Source organism: Podarcis bocagei (genome assembly GCF_964188305.1).
Source record: "Podarcis bocagei genome assembly, chromosome: 1".
NCBI lineage: Eukaryota > Metazoa > Chordata > Lepidosauria > Squamata > Lacertidae > Podarcis > Podarcis bocagei.
In genome coordinates this window covers 68,422,709-68,437,960 of record NC_138125.1, presented here as the reverse complement: position 1 = coordinate 68,437,960, position 15,252 = coordinate 68,422,709, and the positions used below count along the sequence as shown (strand labels likewise).

Sequence of the window (15,252 nt, the reverse complement as noted above, 5' to 3'; positions counted from 1 at the left end):
ATTGATTGCACAAGTAATAAACTCTTCAACTCTTCAATGAGCAAACAATTAAGATGAAAATGGACAAAGAGGAATTTATGTTGCCCCACACATTCTCTAAATGATAGAGTTGAGCCTTGACACTTCACTTATTAGTCGGGGTCACGGAGGGGGTGAGGTGGAGAATTCAGCAATATGACAATATGGTGTGCTCAGGGAGGAAGTGAGGGAACCTGCAGGACCATGTGCTTGCTGGATACCAGGGTGGACCTAAGGGCACTCTTCCATTAGCAGAAAGCCTCTTAGGTAAAGGTAAAGGGACCCCTGACCATTAGGTCCAGTCGTGGCCAACTCTGGGGTTGCGGCGCTCATCTCACTTTACTGGCTGAGGGAGCCAGCGTACAGCTTCTGGGTCATGTGGCCAGCATGACTAAACCGCTTCTGGCGAACCAGAGCAGCGCACGGAAATGCTGTTTACCTTCCGCCGGAGCGCTACCTATTTAACTACTTGCACTTCGTGCTTTCAAACTGCTGGGTTGGCAGGAGCAGGGACCGAGCAACGGGAGCTCACCCCATTGCGGGGATTCAAACCGCTGACCTTCTGACCGGCAAGTCCTAGGCTCTGTGGTTTAACCCACAGCTCCACTCGCGTCCCTAGAAAGCCTCTTACCTCCTCAGAAATGCTGCTTACAGCTTTGCAAGAGAAAAGTTATCCCAAATTCAGAAAAGTTTCTCAAATAGGGCTAGCCAAATTGTGTAACAGGTTACACAAGGTCATTCCCAAGACACTTGTATGGCCCACTGGATTTATACACTCTATTTTCCGTATTGATATTCTGAAGCACAAATCGATGATACATTGCAAGAAAACTTCTGTAAGCTCTTGCATAACTGGTTAAGGAACATGAACCAGAAGGTAGGAATAAATGGACAGTTTCCCCAATGGACAGATGTAGAAAGTGAAGCCCACAAGGAACCTGTGTTTTTTTAACTTCTTCATTCATGATTTAGAGTTAGGAGTAGGTAGAAAGGCAGTAAAGTCTGCTGGAGATATCAGTTGTTCAAGGTGGTTAAAACAAAAAGGGATTGCAAGGAGCTCAACGGATTTCTCCAAACTAGGTGAATGGGCAGTATAATGTCAAATACAATTCAGTGTAAGAAAGTGTAAAGTTGGGGCACATAAATCCTAATTTCACATATATGTTCATGCAGTCTGAACTGGAAGCTGTTGACCAATTGAATGAAATGCTGAGGAAATTCCTACAGGTAGAAAACTCCCAAGTTCAGAGGAGGTCGACAAGAGCAGCAGTGATCTCACTAAGTCAGTGTAATTGATAAATATACCGTATTTTTTGCTCTATAAGACTCACTTTTTCCCTCCTAAAAAGTAAGGGGAAATGTGTGTGCGTCTTATGGAGCGAATGCAGGCTGCGCAGCTATCCCAGAAGCCAGAACAGCAAGAGGGATTGCTGCTTTCACTGCGCAGCGATCCCTCTTGCTGTTCTGGCTTTTGAGATTCAGAATATTTTTTTTCTTGTTTTCCTCCTCCAAAAACTAGGTGCGTCTTGTGGTCTGGTGCGTCTTATAGAGCGAAAAATACGATAATCTTTCTAGAAGTACAGATGCAAAAACAATATTCCTTCCTAACTTGAACTTGCTGTTTTTTATTTGCCTTTTAGTTCATGAACCATTAGGGAACATGAAAGTCATGTGATTAATGATTTCTTGGAAAACTCAAGGGCTTCAGGACAAAGCAGGCCAGACTGCAGTTTGCTAAAGCACATTTGAAAGACAAAACTGCCACCCCATGCATAATTATTTAGGCGTAAACCCCAGTGAACTAAGTGGGACCTACTTCCAAGTGATGACGACTAGATTCAAACAACATAGCTATCAAAATACCACCAAATTAAAATAATATCTGCTAGTCTGGAAAAAGGAATGTGGACAAAAAGAGACCAAGTGCTGGACAAAATAAACATTGCAAAAATATTTGGAGCTGACTATATTTGTTATGAATAGCTGCATACCAGCATCAACTTCCGATTTCTTGCACCTTGTCTGTCAAATTATTTTAAGATTTCAATCCTATGCATACTTAACTTGGAATTAAGTTCCATTGACTTCAGTGGGGCTTACTTCCAAGTAAACATGCCCAAGGTTGAACTATAAGTGTATAAATCCACTGAACTCCGCAGCCAACTTAACAGCACATGCCGAAATCTTTTCCCGTAGAAATCTGATCTTTAGCTGGAGTTGCAAAGCTTATCCCATGCCTGCAACTACAGAGATATTGATATCAACACATATAGATTATGTTGTTTTGTACAGTATCCATCCTGCTGTGAAATAACCATCCAGACAGACTCTCTGAAGGTGAAGTTCAAGAGCCAGCTACTCACCTGAAAAGTCCCTGCGTGGTCTTCTTCTTTCTCTCCCTCTTTGCCCTCTTTCAAAGCAATCAGTGTGAATCCACGAAAATAAGCTGGAGTGGCAGCGGAAAGTGTTACTGGGGGCGAAAAGGCAGGAAAATAAGACTTTTAAAATGAGTTTGTTTCTACAGAGCTTTTAAACCACATACTTTAGACAGTACTGGTTCCGGATTCCTTTATTTTTTTACAGTGGGTGGTGGCAGGCTTCAGTCATGGCACTGTCAGTCGGGTCCCTTCACCTGAAGGAAACAGGGCATGCAAACAGTGAATTCTCTTAGCCATGATCTTCTTGGATATTCTGTGGAAAGTGGAAATGGTAGGGTTATTTGAGGCCCCTCTGCTGGACTTGGGGCCCTGGAAAATGTTCACATCTACCACCTTGATCTTGGCAAACACTGAGCTAACTTTTTACTAACGTTAGAAGACCAGCCACCATTTCTTAATAATGCTTTTATATATGCATATTACATACCTTACAGTGTTTCAAAATACTTTATGTACATTATTTTTTGGAATCTTTACAAGAACACCATAAAGTCAATCAACGCTATTATCCCTATAATTCAGATGGGGGCTGTGGCAGCTGAGAGTGGCTGTCCAAAGGCCACTTGGCAATTTCACAGAAGAAGCAACGTTTAAAGTGCTAACTTCCTGGTTGGCGCTGATCTCCCACAGTGGGCTGGAAGTGGAATTAAAACTGTGGTTCCATACAGCAGTTAATGCAGCTCTCTTGTTCCTTGTAAGAATCCTACATTCCTGCAAAGCAATCATACTAAGGAGTGAATCCACTGTTCATGCACAAGGCTTCACGTTCTAGAAAGTATGCTTAACTTGCATTTTTATCTCTGTTCTTTTAACTAGCCCAGCAACACAACCTGCTGAACTTGAGCTGTTGTACAACACCAACAGCATTTTATTTAAAATTTGTATTTGGAATTAAGTGTCCAGTTAGTGCCCATGGGTTTCTCTCTCCCCTCCCCCACAAATGCCAGTTGCATGAGAAGGCTTTTCTTTAGGACCTCAGGAGGAGATGAAAGCAGATAGCTCAGCTGGTAGAGCATGAGACTCGTAACCTCAGGTTTGTAGGTTTGAGACCCGCATTGGGTGAAAGATTCCTGCATTGCTGGGCTTTGGACTAGATGATCTTCATGGTCTCTTCCAACTCTACAATTCTGTGGTTCCAGTGCTCTCTCTGTGTGTGCTCTGATCCTGTTAACTACTAGCCTCAGCCTTCCACAAACATTTTGCTATTTTCATTAAAACAAACAATGCATGTTAAATGCAAAGGTGCATTTGCATTAAATGTTGCACGTAGTTTGGTTGTGATGTGCCAGAGATTCCTACTGGAGAATGAAGAGCCCTTTTCTACCAAACTTGACTTTTGGTCAAATTGTTCTTATTCTTTTTAGTAACACTTTGTGCAGAATCCTGCTTTATTTCTATGTAGTCTTATCTGGCAGTGAGAGTTTCCAAATACTGTAAGTAGATTCTCAATAAATGTATATACTGTACTTATATTGATAGTTCTGGTTTTGATTCCTCTCCAAATGATTCCTTCCATTGAATTTTGTTTTTCATTGCTACAAGAGATCAGAATCAATATTTCCAGACAGCTGTCTACTTTGACCTCTTTCCTTAGTTTCAGCCACTTCAGAAACTACAGATGATTTTGTTTTTAGGGGGATTTGTTTCCTTTTCCTTTCATTAAAAGTATAAAAAGACTTCACTTTAGAACAAAATAACATAGTGGCAGCTTCCACACTTTCTCATGCTTACAAATAAGCCCAGCTGAGGATGTCATGGTGCTTTCAGAAAGGATAGTCACCCAGGAAGTGCAGACCATGCGGGAGATGAAAGAAAGGTCACTCACAAACACCCCATGGTCACCTTGAAACCAAGGCAAGCTCAGCAAAAAACCTATCCCTCATCTATGAAAAATTTACTGAATTTTTTTCTTTCTCCTTTGATAATTTCCACATGCAGTTCCTTTTCTCATTGACAGAATGGTTGGAAAAAGCACGTGGGGGGGAAATCACCACATAAAAGTAATGTAGAGTAGACCCATTAAAATCAATGAGCTTGACTAAGTTATGCCCATTAATTTCAATAGGTCTATTCTGAGCAAATCTTTGTGGAATATCACTCCTGAAAACAAGTACAATCTCAGTAGAAGCTAAACTCAGCAAACAGAATTAGTATGTTATGGCAGTGGTTCATTAGGTCAATATCCATTTCCACCCCTTCTTGTATAAATCCCTTCTTAGTTAGTAGGATTCACATTTGTTCCTCCTACAGAGAAATGTGATGGGATCACAGCTACACAGATAAATGCTTAATTCCCTTCCTTTATACAACAAAGCCACAGTAGCACTGACTAATGCAAAGCTAGGCAAAATGTCAAAAGTGCATTGCCAAAGGGAATGGATCTCTCTCCCCATATTTTTTTCTACTCTGTACTAAACAATGTACTTCAGTTTTCATACTGCTTTTTCAGAAGAGACCACAATAAACCAAAATGTCACATCAAATTGTCAAAGAGGAGTTGTTTGTTGGTTACTTTTTAGGCAGCGGAGGACCCACTTTGAAATAAAACTAAAACACTTTCTATGGACAAAATTACTTGCGAATTCCCTGCAGATTGATTGCATGACGCTTAACTAAACTGGTTGCAGATCACAGTTTATTCTATTAAAAAGAATGTATACAGTGGAGAATTCAAACCAGTGTTCAACACTCTGATGGAACTAGTGTATTATTCCAGTTTAATATAAACCAATAAAAGGGACTCTTCAGTACGATCTATTTTTTTCTGCTTATGGGAATAATTTTGTGTTCTCATTTTAGCATTCTCTTTCATGAGTAGGTGAGCATCTAGTGCTCATGATTTATATGGCAAGCCTCCTAATTTTATCACATCGTGGAAGTCAGTGCTACAGCCGTCCAGAGTCATTTGACTACACGAGTCTCCTGGTTATTAGCCCCCCATCCCATTTCCCCAGTTCTCCTGGTTATAGGGCAAAATCTGAATACATGAATACTAAAATCAAACAAATACTCCCAGTGTATTCATACTTAAAAGTTTCTGCATTTGATAGTAATGCTGTGTTCTTTTTAAACGGCAGACTCACAATTACAAACTAGCAATTATTATTTCCATCCATGTACTCATGTACAATATCATGCCAGTATGTAATCAAAAGAAAAGTGCATTGCAACTGATACAGCACCCAAATTGGGAAAAGTTTGCCAACTATTATTTCTAGTAGGGTTTCTACAATAGCCTCTATCTCATGGCCCCCAACCCCACAACTCCAAGCAATTAGGCCAATTGGTGCTTTTCCCTAGGAGAGGTCCCATCTTAATCATTTCAGTGGAACTTACTCCCAACCAAGTATGCATAGGATTGCAGCCTAAGCCATACACAACCCATCAGCCCTGCATGATGGTTTGACCAGTGCTCAGCAAGGCAACCCTCCTGGTTTCCCCCACCCACCCACACACTTAGGTAGGTTTATCAAGCCCCTTGTGAACTGCACATCTAAATTAATGTTCTGTGTCTGTCTTGGTGACTTACAAATTTATGCATGTAAAGTAAAATGTGTCAAACCTTCCAGATCATGTATTTTATTTATTGTACTCATTTCTTGCTCTTCCTTTAGAGAAAGGCTATCATGAGAAACCCAGTTCTCTGATCTCCCATTCAGGGGTTCAGAAAAGGTAAGCAATGTGTAGAGCTGGGGCCAAATTTATATCTGATGATCCAAACCAGGGTGTGAAACAAATCCAAGCAAAACAAAATCCAATCACAAAGACAGCCAAGTGACCCCTTTTGTTAGGACCAGCATGCTTTCTATATGCAAGGTTCATCATGTGATATGTAGACAACTCTTTGTCAGGCTGGACATTCCAGTATACCTGACAGAATGTCTCCACCCCCATGGCTCAGCCCAGATACTGAGGTCCTCCTCTGATGGTCTTCTGCTGGTTCCATCACTGCGAGAAGCGAAGTTACACAGAACCAGGAAGAGGGACTTCTTGGTAGTGGCACCCTCCCTGTGGAACACCCTCCCTTCAGATGTCAAAGAGATAAAGAACCACACAACTTTTAGAAGACACCTGAAGGCTGGGAAGTTTTTAATGCTTTATGTTTTTATATATGCTGTAACCTGCCTAGAGTGGCTGGACAAACCCAGCCAGATGGGTGGGGTATAAATAATAATTATTAGACAAATAGTAAAAGATGAAAAATAGATGGTGAATTTTGGAAGATTCAAGACAGACAAAATATAATACATCTTCACACACTGCATAGTTAAACTGGGGAACTGGGGAGTTTGCTACCACAAGGTATGGTAATGGCTACCAACTTGGATGGCTTTAAAATATTAGACAAATTCATGGAGGATAAGGTTCTTCCATAACTCTTAGCCACAATGACTATGTTCTACCTCCACTGTTGAAGTATGCCTCTGAATACCAGTTGCTGGAAACAGAAGGTGCGGAGAGTTCTGACATGTTTTGGTTCTGCTTATGGTCTTCCCATGGACATCTGGTTTGCCACAATGAGCAGAGAGGCTTAGGTGGTCCTTTGGACGGATCCAGCAGGGCTCTTTTCATGCTAAGATATTTCTGACCCCACCCCGGCCAAAGCCCCAAGCTTATCTAAGCACTGAGCTTTTAAAATCTGAAATTGAAAGTACTTTCAGACGTAAGGATGTATCCAATGGTTTCTGAACATAAAGCTGCTGAGTCAAAGGGATTTTCATACATGCTCCTCTCCATCAAAGCTCCCTACCCACCTTTGATAGTGACATCAACAGTTGTGGATGGTTACTCAAAATGTTGTGCCTTCTTACACAGCCACTGTTAGCTGGCTGCTTTTCTGTGATGCTATCTCACATACCTAAAGGCGGGGCTATGTGTCAGTGATGCTATGTAACCCTGTGGATGCAGCAAATGGTGAGTATTTTTCTGCTTCAACACTCTCCCTTCCAAGAAGCCTCTATTTGCAGAGAGACCTATGCCATTAAGCCCACCAATGTAGATTGATTAACCCCATTGTAACCCTTAGCAGCATTAGATCACACCATAGGAAGGAGGCCCCCCCACAATTGTTGCTGCATATGAAAGGGCCCTCAGGCACAGTCCCATGTCTATTAAAGGGGTGGGAGTCAGGATGAACTATTAGTGAGCCTCTCTATGCTTCGGTTTCAGAATTGCTGCTCACAGTTCTAGAAAATCAAAACTCCCACAGTTATTTAATCTTTTAAAAATTATGTACTGGTTTTCATTTGTAGCAAAATGCCAAAGTAGTTTTTAATATATTAAAATAATATAAAATCCATTAAAACTGATGACTCAAACACAGCACAGTAACTAGGACACTGGGCATCAGGAAACACTTGGTTTTCACTTGATGGAAACACCTATCTTTGGAGCCATCTTAATCTCAGTAGGAAGAGCATTATATGGTGGGTGCCACACATAAGAGTGTAATACTACTTTCCTGCCCTTTGCCCCAACACTGATGGGATGGTACCGGGGCGCAGAAACTGTGGCTCTCCAGAAGTTGTTGGACTCCAATTCCCATCAGTCCCTGTTCAATAGCCATGCTGGCTGAGCTGATAGGAGTAGATAAATTCATGGAAAACAAGGATATCAATGGCTACAAGTTATAAGGGCTATATATTACCTCCACCATCAGAGGCAGTATGTCACTGAATACCAGATCATGAACAAGAGAGTGTTTTTGCTTATGAATTGGCCACTGTGGGTGACATGATGCTGGACTAGATAGGCCTTTGCTCTGATCCTGTGGGATTATTCTTTGTTACTGTCTTTACAGTCAAACCTTGGTTCTCAAATGGCTTATTTGACAAACAAATTGCCTCCCAAACACCGAAAAACTGGTTTTCGAACTTTTTTTGGAAGCCAAACATCAGACGTGGCTTCTGCTTGAGTGCAGGAAGCTCCTGCAGCCAATCAGAAGCTGCGCCTTGGTTTTCGAACGGTTTCAGGAGTCGAACGGACTTCCAGAATGGATTACGTTCGAGAACCAAGGTACCACTGTATATGCAAATTTGGCAGCTCTGTGAGACAGGACTAGAACAGAAAGCTTGTAAAAAAAGCAAAGCTCAGGAATTGTTTATTACAGGTACTTATGTATCTTTTAGTTTCAGGAGGAGAGGGTTCAATCTGCAGCCATATTTTAATGCTTTTTACCTACAATCATAAAATGAAAAATGTTTTTCTAAACTATTGCTAAGAGTGTCAAAGTTTTAGCAGGCAGAGTGTTAGGAAAACACCTACACTCATGATGCTAAAAGGAAAATCAAAAGAGCTGGCAACGACTTCCTCTGCCACTTAACTGAAAGAATTGAGAGAGCTACCTTGGATACAGCAGGCAAGAGGATAACGGGGACCCAAATGTAGACTTCACAGCACAATCATATGCATATTTAATTTGCTTGAGCATAAGTCCCACTGTGTTCAGTTGCACCTACTCCCAGTTACGTGTACATAACATTGCAGCCTTAGACTTTTGTCATGCTTCAGGCAAAGGAAGACCTGGGAGGTTGAGGAACAGGCAGAGAAGGAACTTTCCTACCTTACCCTCCTCATGCTCTCAGCTGAAGACAACTCTTTTAGGCTTATCTCATCTCTCCTATTGCTTCTGGAACAATGCAATCACTACAGATACCACATAAAGCACATATAGGCACTGCATTTAAGTAGTAGTTTAAATGGCTATCCACACCCCACCCTGGAATCCCAGGGAGTGTATTTTGGTGAGAATGCTAAAATAAATCAAGTACACTGACAGGAAGGAGGCTTTTCTCATCTGCACAAAATTATTTCAGTGGCCATTTACATATTGCCTCCAAAGAAGAAGTGTAAGAGAGGGAGAACAAACTGGATGGGACTCAGTGTTGCCTAAAATGTGCACCCACTAATTATATGAATAATTGCTTTGCTTTTGGTAAAAAAATAATGATGTGCTGATATACTGATAAAAGTGTCATGGGTGCCAACAGAAAATGGCTGCCATGGGCAGCAAAGAAAGAGGTCATGGTACTCTGTACTGGTGGGTACTGTTACTGTATAGGTGCAAATTTAGAAACAACGAGTATAACAAATAGAAATACAATACATATAAGGATAGTAGGGAAGGCTAGATAAGACATGTGCCTGCTTAGTCTGCTGTCCAGATGCTAACTGTTGATGGGCAATTCCTAGGCCCTCTCTGCTCTCCCCCGTTTAATGGTTCTTTATCTTTAAGCCCTTCAAATCAAGGAGTGTCCTCTGTAAAGTAGGACATATGGCCACCCTCCTCAGAAAGGACAAAAGGCACCACAGAACACTGACAGTTGTTTTACAAGCTGCACCTTTCCCCATGTGGCCATGTTTTCTACCCTCCACATGACAGAATCCCTTTTGAGCCCATGAATGCAAACAAAGCAGCACAGATTATCAGCATGTCCTGAACACCTGCTAGTAAAGAGAGAAATGTGTGGTGAACTCTTCCAAGGAACATTTTCCAGACACATCCTGTCCCATGGATACCGAACTATTGGCCAAAGGGGAAATCAGTTGTGTGAAGCATCTGCTGGGCGGGGAAACAACTTGTCCCAAGTTCCAGGCCATCCCGTGATATTTTGCTGCCTGAGGTGGAGCAGCAAATGGTGCCCTCCACCAAGACAAGGTGGACCCAAGGCACAAAATCCCACAAGCACCTCTTCATCTCCCTGGCAGCACATATCCAGCAACAATCAATTAAATAACCAACAAGTCATCTGCCTGAAGTGGCCACCTCCCTCTGCCAGCTCTGCCATGTGTTTATTCCTCTCCCTGCAAAAGTATGAATCCTCTTCCCATGGTTAATAACCACTTCACACCCTGTGCTCATTCAAAGAGAAGTAGCAGTTGTGAACAGGAAAATCATGCTTTCTCTTTCTGTTTGAAGAACACCTCCAGGTGGCAAAGCCTTCTACCAGAAACCCCACACAGTGACAAAAACACATAAGAAATAGACTAAGGATTTGGCACCAGGAGGTTCCCCCTCTCCCCCACTAATGCTCTCAGTCCCTGTTAACATCATTTGCTGAATCTTTGGCTATAACTCAGCTGTCTTTCTCAGCATCTTCTGCCCAGTATTTCTTGCTTCCTGGTAATTTATAGGCAACAAAGCCTCAGTTTGTCCTTAATTAATCAGCTTTGCCTCTTACACAGATTTTGTTCAGATAAGACAGATATTTTCTAAGATCACTGTTATTACTTTTTTATAAAAACCAAACAACTAAGCCTAGGAAAGATTTTCCCCCCAGACTGTGTGATGTCATTTCATGTTGCATGAGAGAGACTTGTTAAATTCTTGTGACAGTTAATAAAAATAAAGCTAAGTGACAACATTAAACTGCTGTAGGGAACATAAAGTTATACTTACAACATTTTCTCATGCTCCTCCCATCTGGCTAAGTTTTAGGAGGATCTGGAAGAATTTAGCTTTGAAAACTACAAGTAATGTGTGCTAAATTTCCAGTGTCACATCCTCTAATGAGCCAGAGATCAGAATCCGAAAACTTTTACCACTCGTAAATGTGTGTGCAAATGATTATTTGATTGCATTCTGCTGGCAAAAACTTCATATTTCCTCCAAGTTTGTTCTGGAAGTTTTTTTGAAAGTCTATTTTCCCCTCCAGATCCAAGAAACAAAAAACCCTTCTTGGCAACTAAAAACAATACTCTGTAGAACTTTTCACTGCGAGTAATTTTCAAACCTTTGCAAGAATATTTCCAGGCCATTAAGAAACCAAATAGGCAGATGCCAAGTTGACTTGGCACAGAAAAGAGTTGCAAACTCAAAGTTTAGCTGGTCACCTGTTCATGGAGAATAATTTATGGTATGGTGGTTGTTTTACATGTAGATTCAGCTTTATTTCTTTTATTCAACCCATTTTCCTTCCAACTGTTAAAAAAAACACCACCATACCCCAAATATTCACAAGTGGATAACATTCCCTTTCCTAAGAATATAATCCTGTCTGGGTTTGCCTCATGGGAGAAGAAGGATGCTCTTTCACTTACTTTAGCTAAAGGTTGTGGGGGTGGGGGAAGATGCCTACTTCAAAAGTTGGGGCTACCACAAGGTAATTAGGTTAATGAGTTTGCAATGTTAATGAGATCTGACACTTTTGCTCAAGGGCGCATTCAAGGTGGGCTTAAATATTTTCCCAAAATATTTTAAAATAATAATCATGGGGGGGGGGTGAAGTGCCCTGCTAGGGAAGTTAGATATTATTATCTTAACAATGATCTGCTGTCGAAGCTGAAAACGTGATTTGTAGATATTTCCCCTATTATAAGGAGACACTCTGATTCTGAGAAAACTATAGGAAACCTCTGAGCAACATTTTGTAGAGTATTCACCCTCAGGACACTTGCTGCCAGGGGTAGGTGCGACTCTTTTTCCTTCATCCACTTGCCATTTTTTTTTACTTCTTGGATGTTTTCAGTGCCAGGGCTCATCCTGAGTGCTCCTGAGGGCATGCAGAGTGCTTTCGCAGGGCAGGAATTACAAGTAGCATAAAAGCCAAGTAGTTAGCCTGGGACCTAAGTGAAAACTGTGAGGAAAGCTGGTGCCTTTCCTTGGCCCATCTGCTCTCTAGTCCTATTCCTTTTCCTGTCTCACAGCAAGACCACTAGCAGCCTATTAAGTATCTTCTGCCAAGTGAAATAATTTCCAGGCGCAAGGCTGGAAAAGTGCAAGGGGCAATTAAGGTGAAAAGAGCAAGTCTGGGTGCTGCGTCGTAGAACAGGGCTTCCTTTTACCCCCGTTAGCAAGCATTAAGGGGGTGGGGAGGGAGAGATAGCAACACACACAAACTCGATTGAAAAAACAGAACAAGTGTTGCTCCTTATTTGCGTAGCAAAGCAACCCACCCCCCTAACCAGCGTCGTGCATCGCAGCAAGTTGCCTCCGTCCAGAGAGGAAGACCTCTCCCCCCCCCCCCGCCCACCATCCCGGTTAGTTGCCCGACACTTGCTGCGCCCTTTGGAAGCGGCCAGCCCCACTCACCTCTGTAACTGTTTCCGGGCTTGTAAAAATCCGGATCGCCTTCCACGCGGAGGCTAAATTCATTATATCCCTCTCGCCTCGTGCCTTGGGCTCGCAGGATCCGGCTGCAGTAGCCTTCGGATTTGGGGGCTCTCTCTAAGGTCTCGTCGGCGAAGGAAGCGAATGTCACCAAGGGGAAAGCGCACGCCAGCAGCGGCAAGGCTCGCCAGTACCCGTGAGACTGGCGAGGGGCTGCAGGATCAAGCCCCATCCTGGGGCGCTCTCAAACCCCGACGACGACAGCAACTTTGCGGGAGGTGGCGGGGAGGGGAGCAGACTCGACAAAGAGGCAATGGTTAGATCTGGCTGGGGCGGCGAGAGAGAAATAAAAATCGCAGCATGGGCAGCTTGGGAGCGAGGGCAAGGGAAAGATCCCCCCTCCGCGCGCTCTCTTCCCCTCTTCTTGTCTCCGGAGAGAGCCAAGCCAGGAACTAAGCAACGCAGCTTGCGCTCGGCTGCAGCCCGAGATGGGTGCCCGACCCCCCGGCTGCTCCCCCGGTGCGCGGAGGAAAAGCGAGAGAAGGGAGGGAAGCGGCTCGATCTCAAGGACCACCTTAGCCGATGCGAAGGAGAGCAGGAGGAGGAGGAGGACTGATCTTGCCCAGATCCGAAGTGAAGTGCTGTTTTGTTTCAGACCTTGTGATTAGCAGCTCGGCGATGTTTACTTAGGCAGCCGAGCTCTCTTCGCAGGGGTCGGCGAAATAGCGGAGCAAGGGTGCGTGGGTGGCTGCGCGGCGCCGGCGCCAAGACACGTGTGTGTGTGGTGGGGAGTGTTCCCCACTGGGCGGATCGAACGGGAGGTGCTTTGGGAACCGATCACCGAAATCCGTGCCCCAGTCTATAGAAACTCCGCGGGTGAGAAGGGACACGGAGGCGGAATGCCCTCCTTAAAAAGCCTCCCCCGGGGCAGAGGACCCCTGAGGTAGAGGGACACGTGTCAAAGCCGCCCTTACCTCCGAGCCTCCCCTGAAGGCTTGAAGTTTCCGAAGGGCAAACTTTGGCAGCATCACGAAGAAGGGGGTATCATTTGTTATTTGAAGGATTTATCATTATTTATTAAATTTCTAGAGCGCCCTTCATTCGAAGACAGCAGGGCGGTTTATAAAACCGCACAAAGCTAAAGAGATGCCCCCAAAGCAAATAAAAGAAGAAAAAGAAGATGATGTGTTGCACAGCAGCCCGATCCTATGTGTGGTTACTCGAAAGAAAGCACTACTGACAAGTTGCCTGGTTATCCGAGGGTGAAGGGAAGTATAGAAATTTAATAAATAAAGAATAAATAAATACATTCAGTGACACTTACTTGGAAATAAAAATGTTATAGAATAAGGCAGGTGGTTTGTGACTGTCTGGTGGATGGAGTCAGTGGTGCCCTTGGGATCCCACTTAAGGAGAACTGGCAGGAGGGTTAATAATAATAATAATAATAATAATAATAATAATAATAATAATAATAATAATAATAATAATAATAATAATAATTTATTACTTCTACCCTGCCCATCTAGCTAGGTTTCCCCAGCCACACTGGGCGGCTCCCAACAGAATATTATAAACACAATAAAACATCAATCATTAAAAACTTTCCTAAACAGGGCTGCCTTCAGATGTCTTCTAAAAGTCAGATAATTGTTTATTTCCTTGATATGTTCCTTGTTTACTTCCTTGACATGTTGCCTTGCTACATGTTCACACAAGCCAAATAATGGACATTGCCATCTCAAGGTGGTCTCCACAATATCATTAATTCCAGAGTCTTCAACTACCAAACTGCACCACTGGATGGAGTCTTTGGAGGCAGGAGAGCTGCTAGTTTTGGTGGATAGTGCAGTTGCGGCGGGAAGGTTTGAAGGCTTGGGTGTACCAGCAGGGGACCTGGCTGATTAGAGTGCAGGAAACAACACAATAATGAACTGCAACTCCCTCAGGTACAAAGCATGTTTCCTACACCCAAACACCTGGTTATGGATCCAAAGCAAGAATATTGACCAGAAAGGTAAAATACCTGATGGTAGGTCTGGAGTGAATAACTGCTAGGTCTGGAGTGGAGAAACTATTTCAGCCCAAGGGCCACATTCCCTTGTCAGGAACCTTCCGAGGGCCACATGGGTGGGCAGGACCAGGTGGGGACAGAAGCCAAAGCAGGTGAAGCAACAGTTGTGACTCTTACCTATGCAGAGTAAGGGCTCGTCCACTCTTCTGTTTGTGCCATGATTTCTAGGCACTGGTCTGATTTGGTTTTTTGGGTTTTTTTGTCCCAACACTTTTCTCGGGAAAAGTCGCTGTTTACTACTAAATTGGAACAAACATCAATCTGTGGGAAGCCCTATGTTTCAGCCACACAGAAGTCAAAGGGATCTATACACCTACCTAGATCTTTCTCTGTCCTCAGCTCCTCAAGAGACATTATGAGGAAAACAACAAGCCAGGAAAAAAAGCACTTGTGGAAGCAAGAGAGCAGGTCCAGAAAGAGCTGTGGCCTGGAAAGGAGTAATTCCCCAGGGAGATGCCCAGTGACCAGGCCTGAGGTCCACCACAAATGGGATGAAAAGGCATGTCAGCAGCAATATTTTCAGTGGCTCAAAAGCGTTTGTAATTGGGTTCACTTTGCAGAATGCTTTTGGCCTGTTGCAAAATTGTCAATCAGGACTGAGCAGGAGCCCCTTGAAAGAAACAAGTAAAGGAAGCTGGAAAAGGGACTCTTGGAGTTTCTGCTCTCTCACATCT

The 15,252-nt window shown here is 43.2% G+C and overlaps 1 protein-coding gene across 1 annotated transcript in view; it reads right to left on the bottom strand.

Moving 5' to 3' along the window:
* The window catches only part of SPON1 (spondin 1), a 282,486-nt gene extending 269,217 nt beyond the window's left edge, over window positions 1-13,269 (bottom strand). Inside the window, exons 1-2 of the mRNA XM_081198312.1 lie at window positions 12,487-13,269; window positions 2,382-2,488 (exon numbers count right to left, since the gene is read on the bottom strand). Coding sequence (XP_081054438.1) covers window positions 2,382-2,488; window positions 12,487-12,736 — 357 coding nt within the window. The 5' untranslated portion in view covers window positions 12,737-13,269. The remainder of the gene's footprint in view (window positions 1-2,381; window positions 2,489-12,486) is intronic.
* Window positions 13,270-15,252: the final 1,983 nt, after the last annotated feature.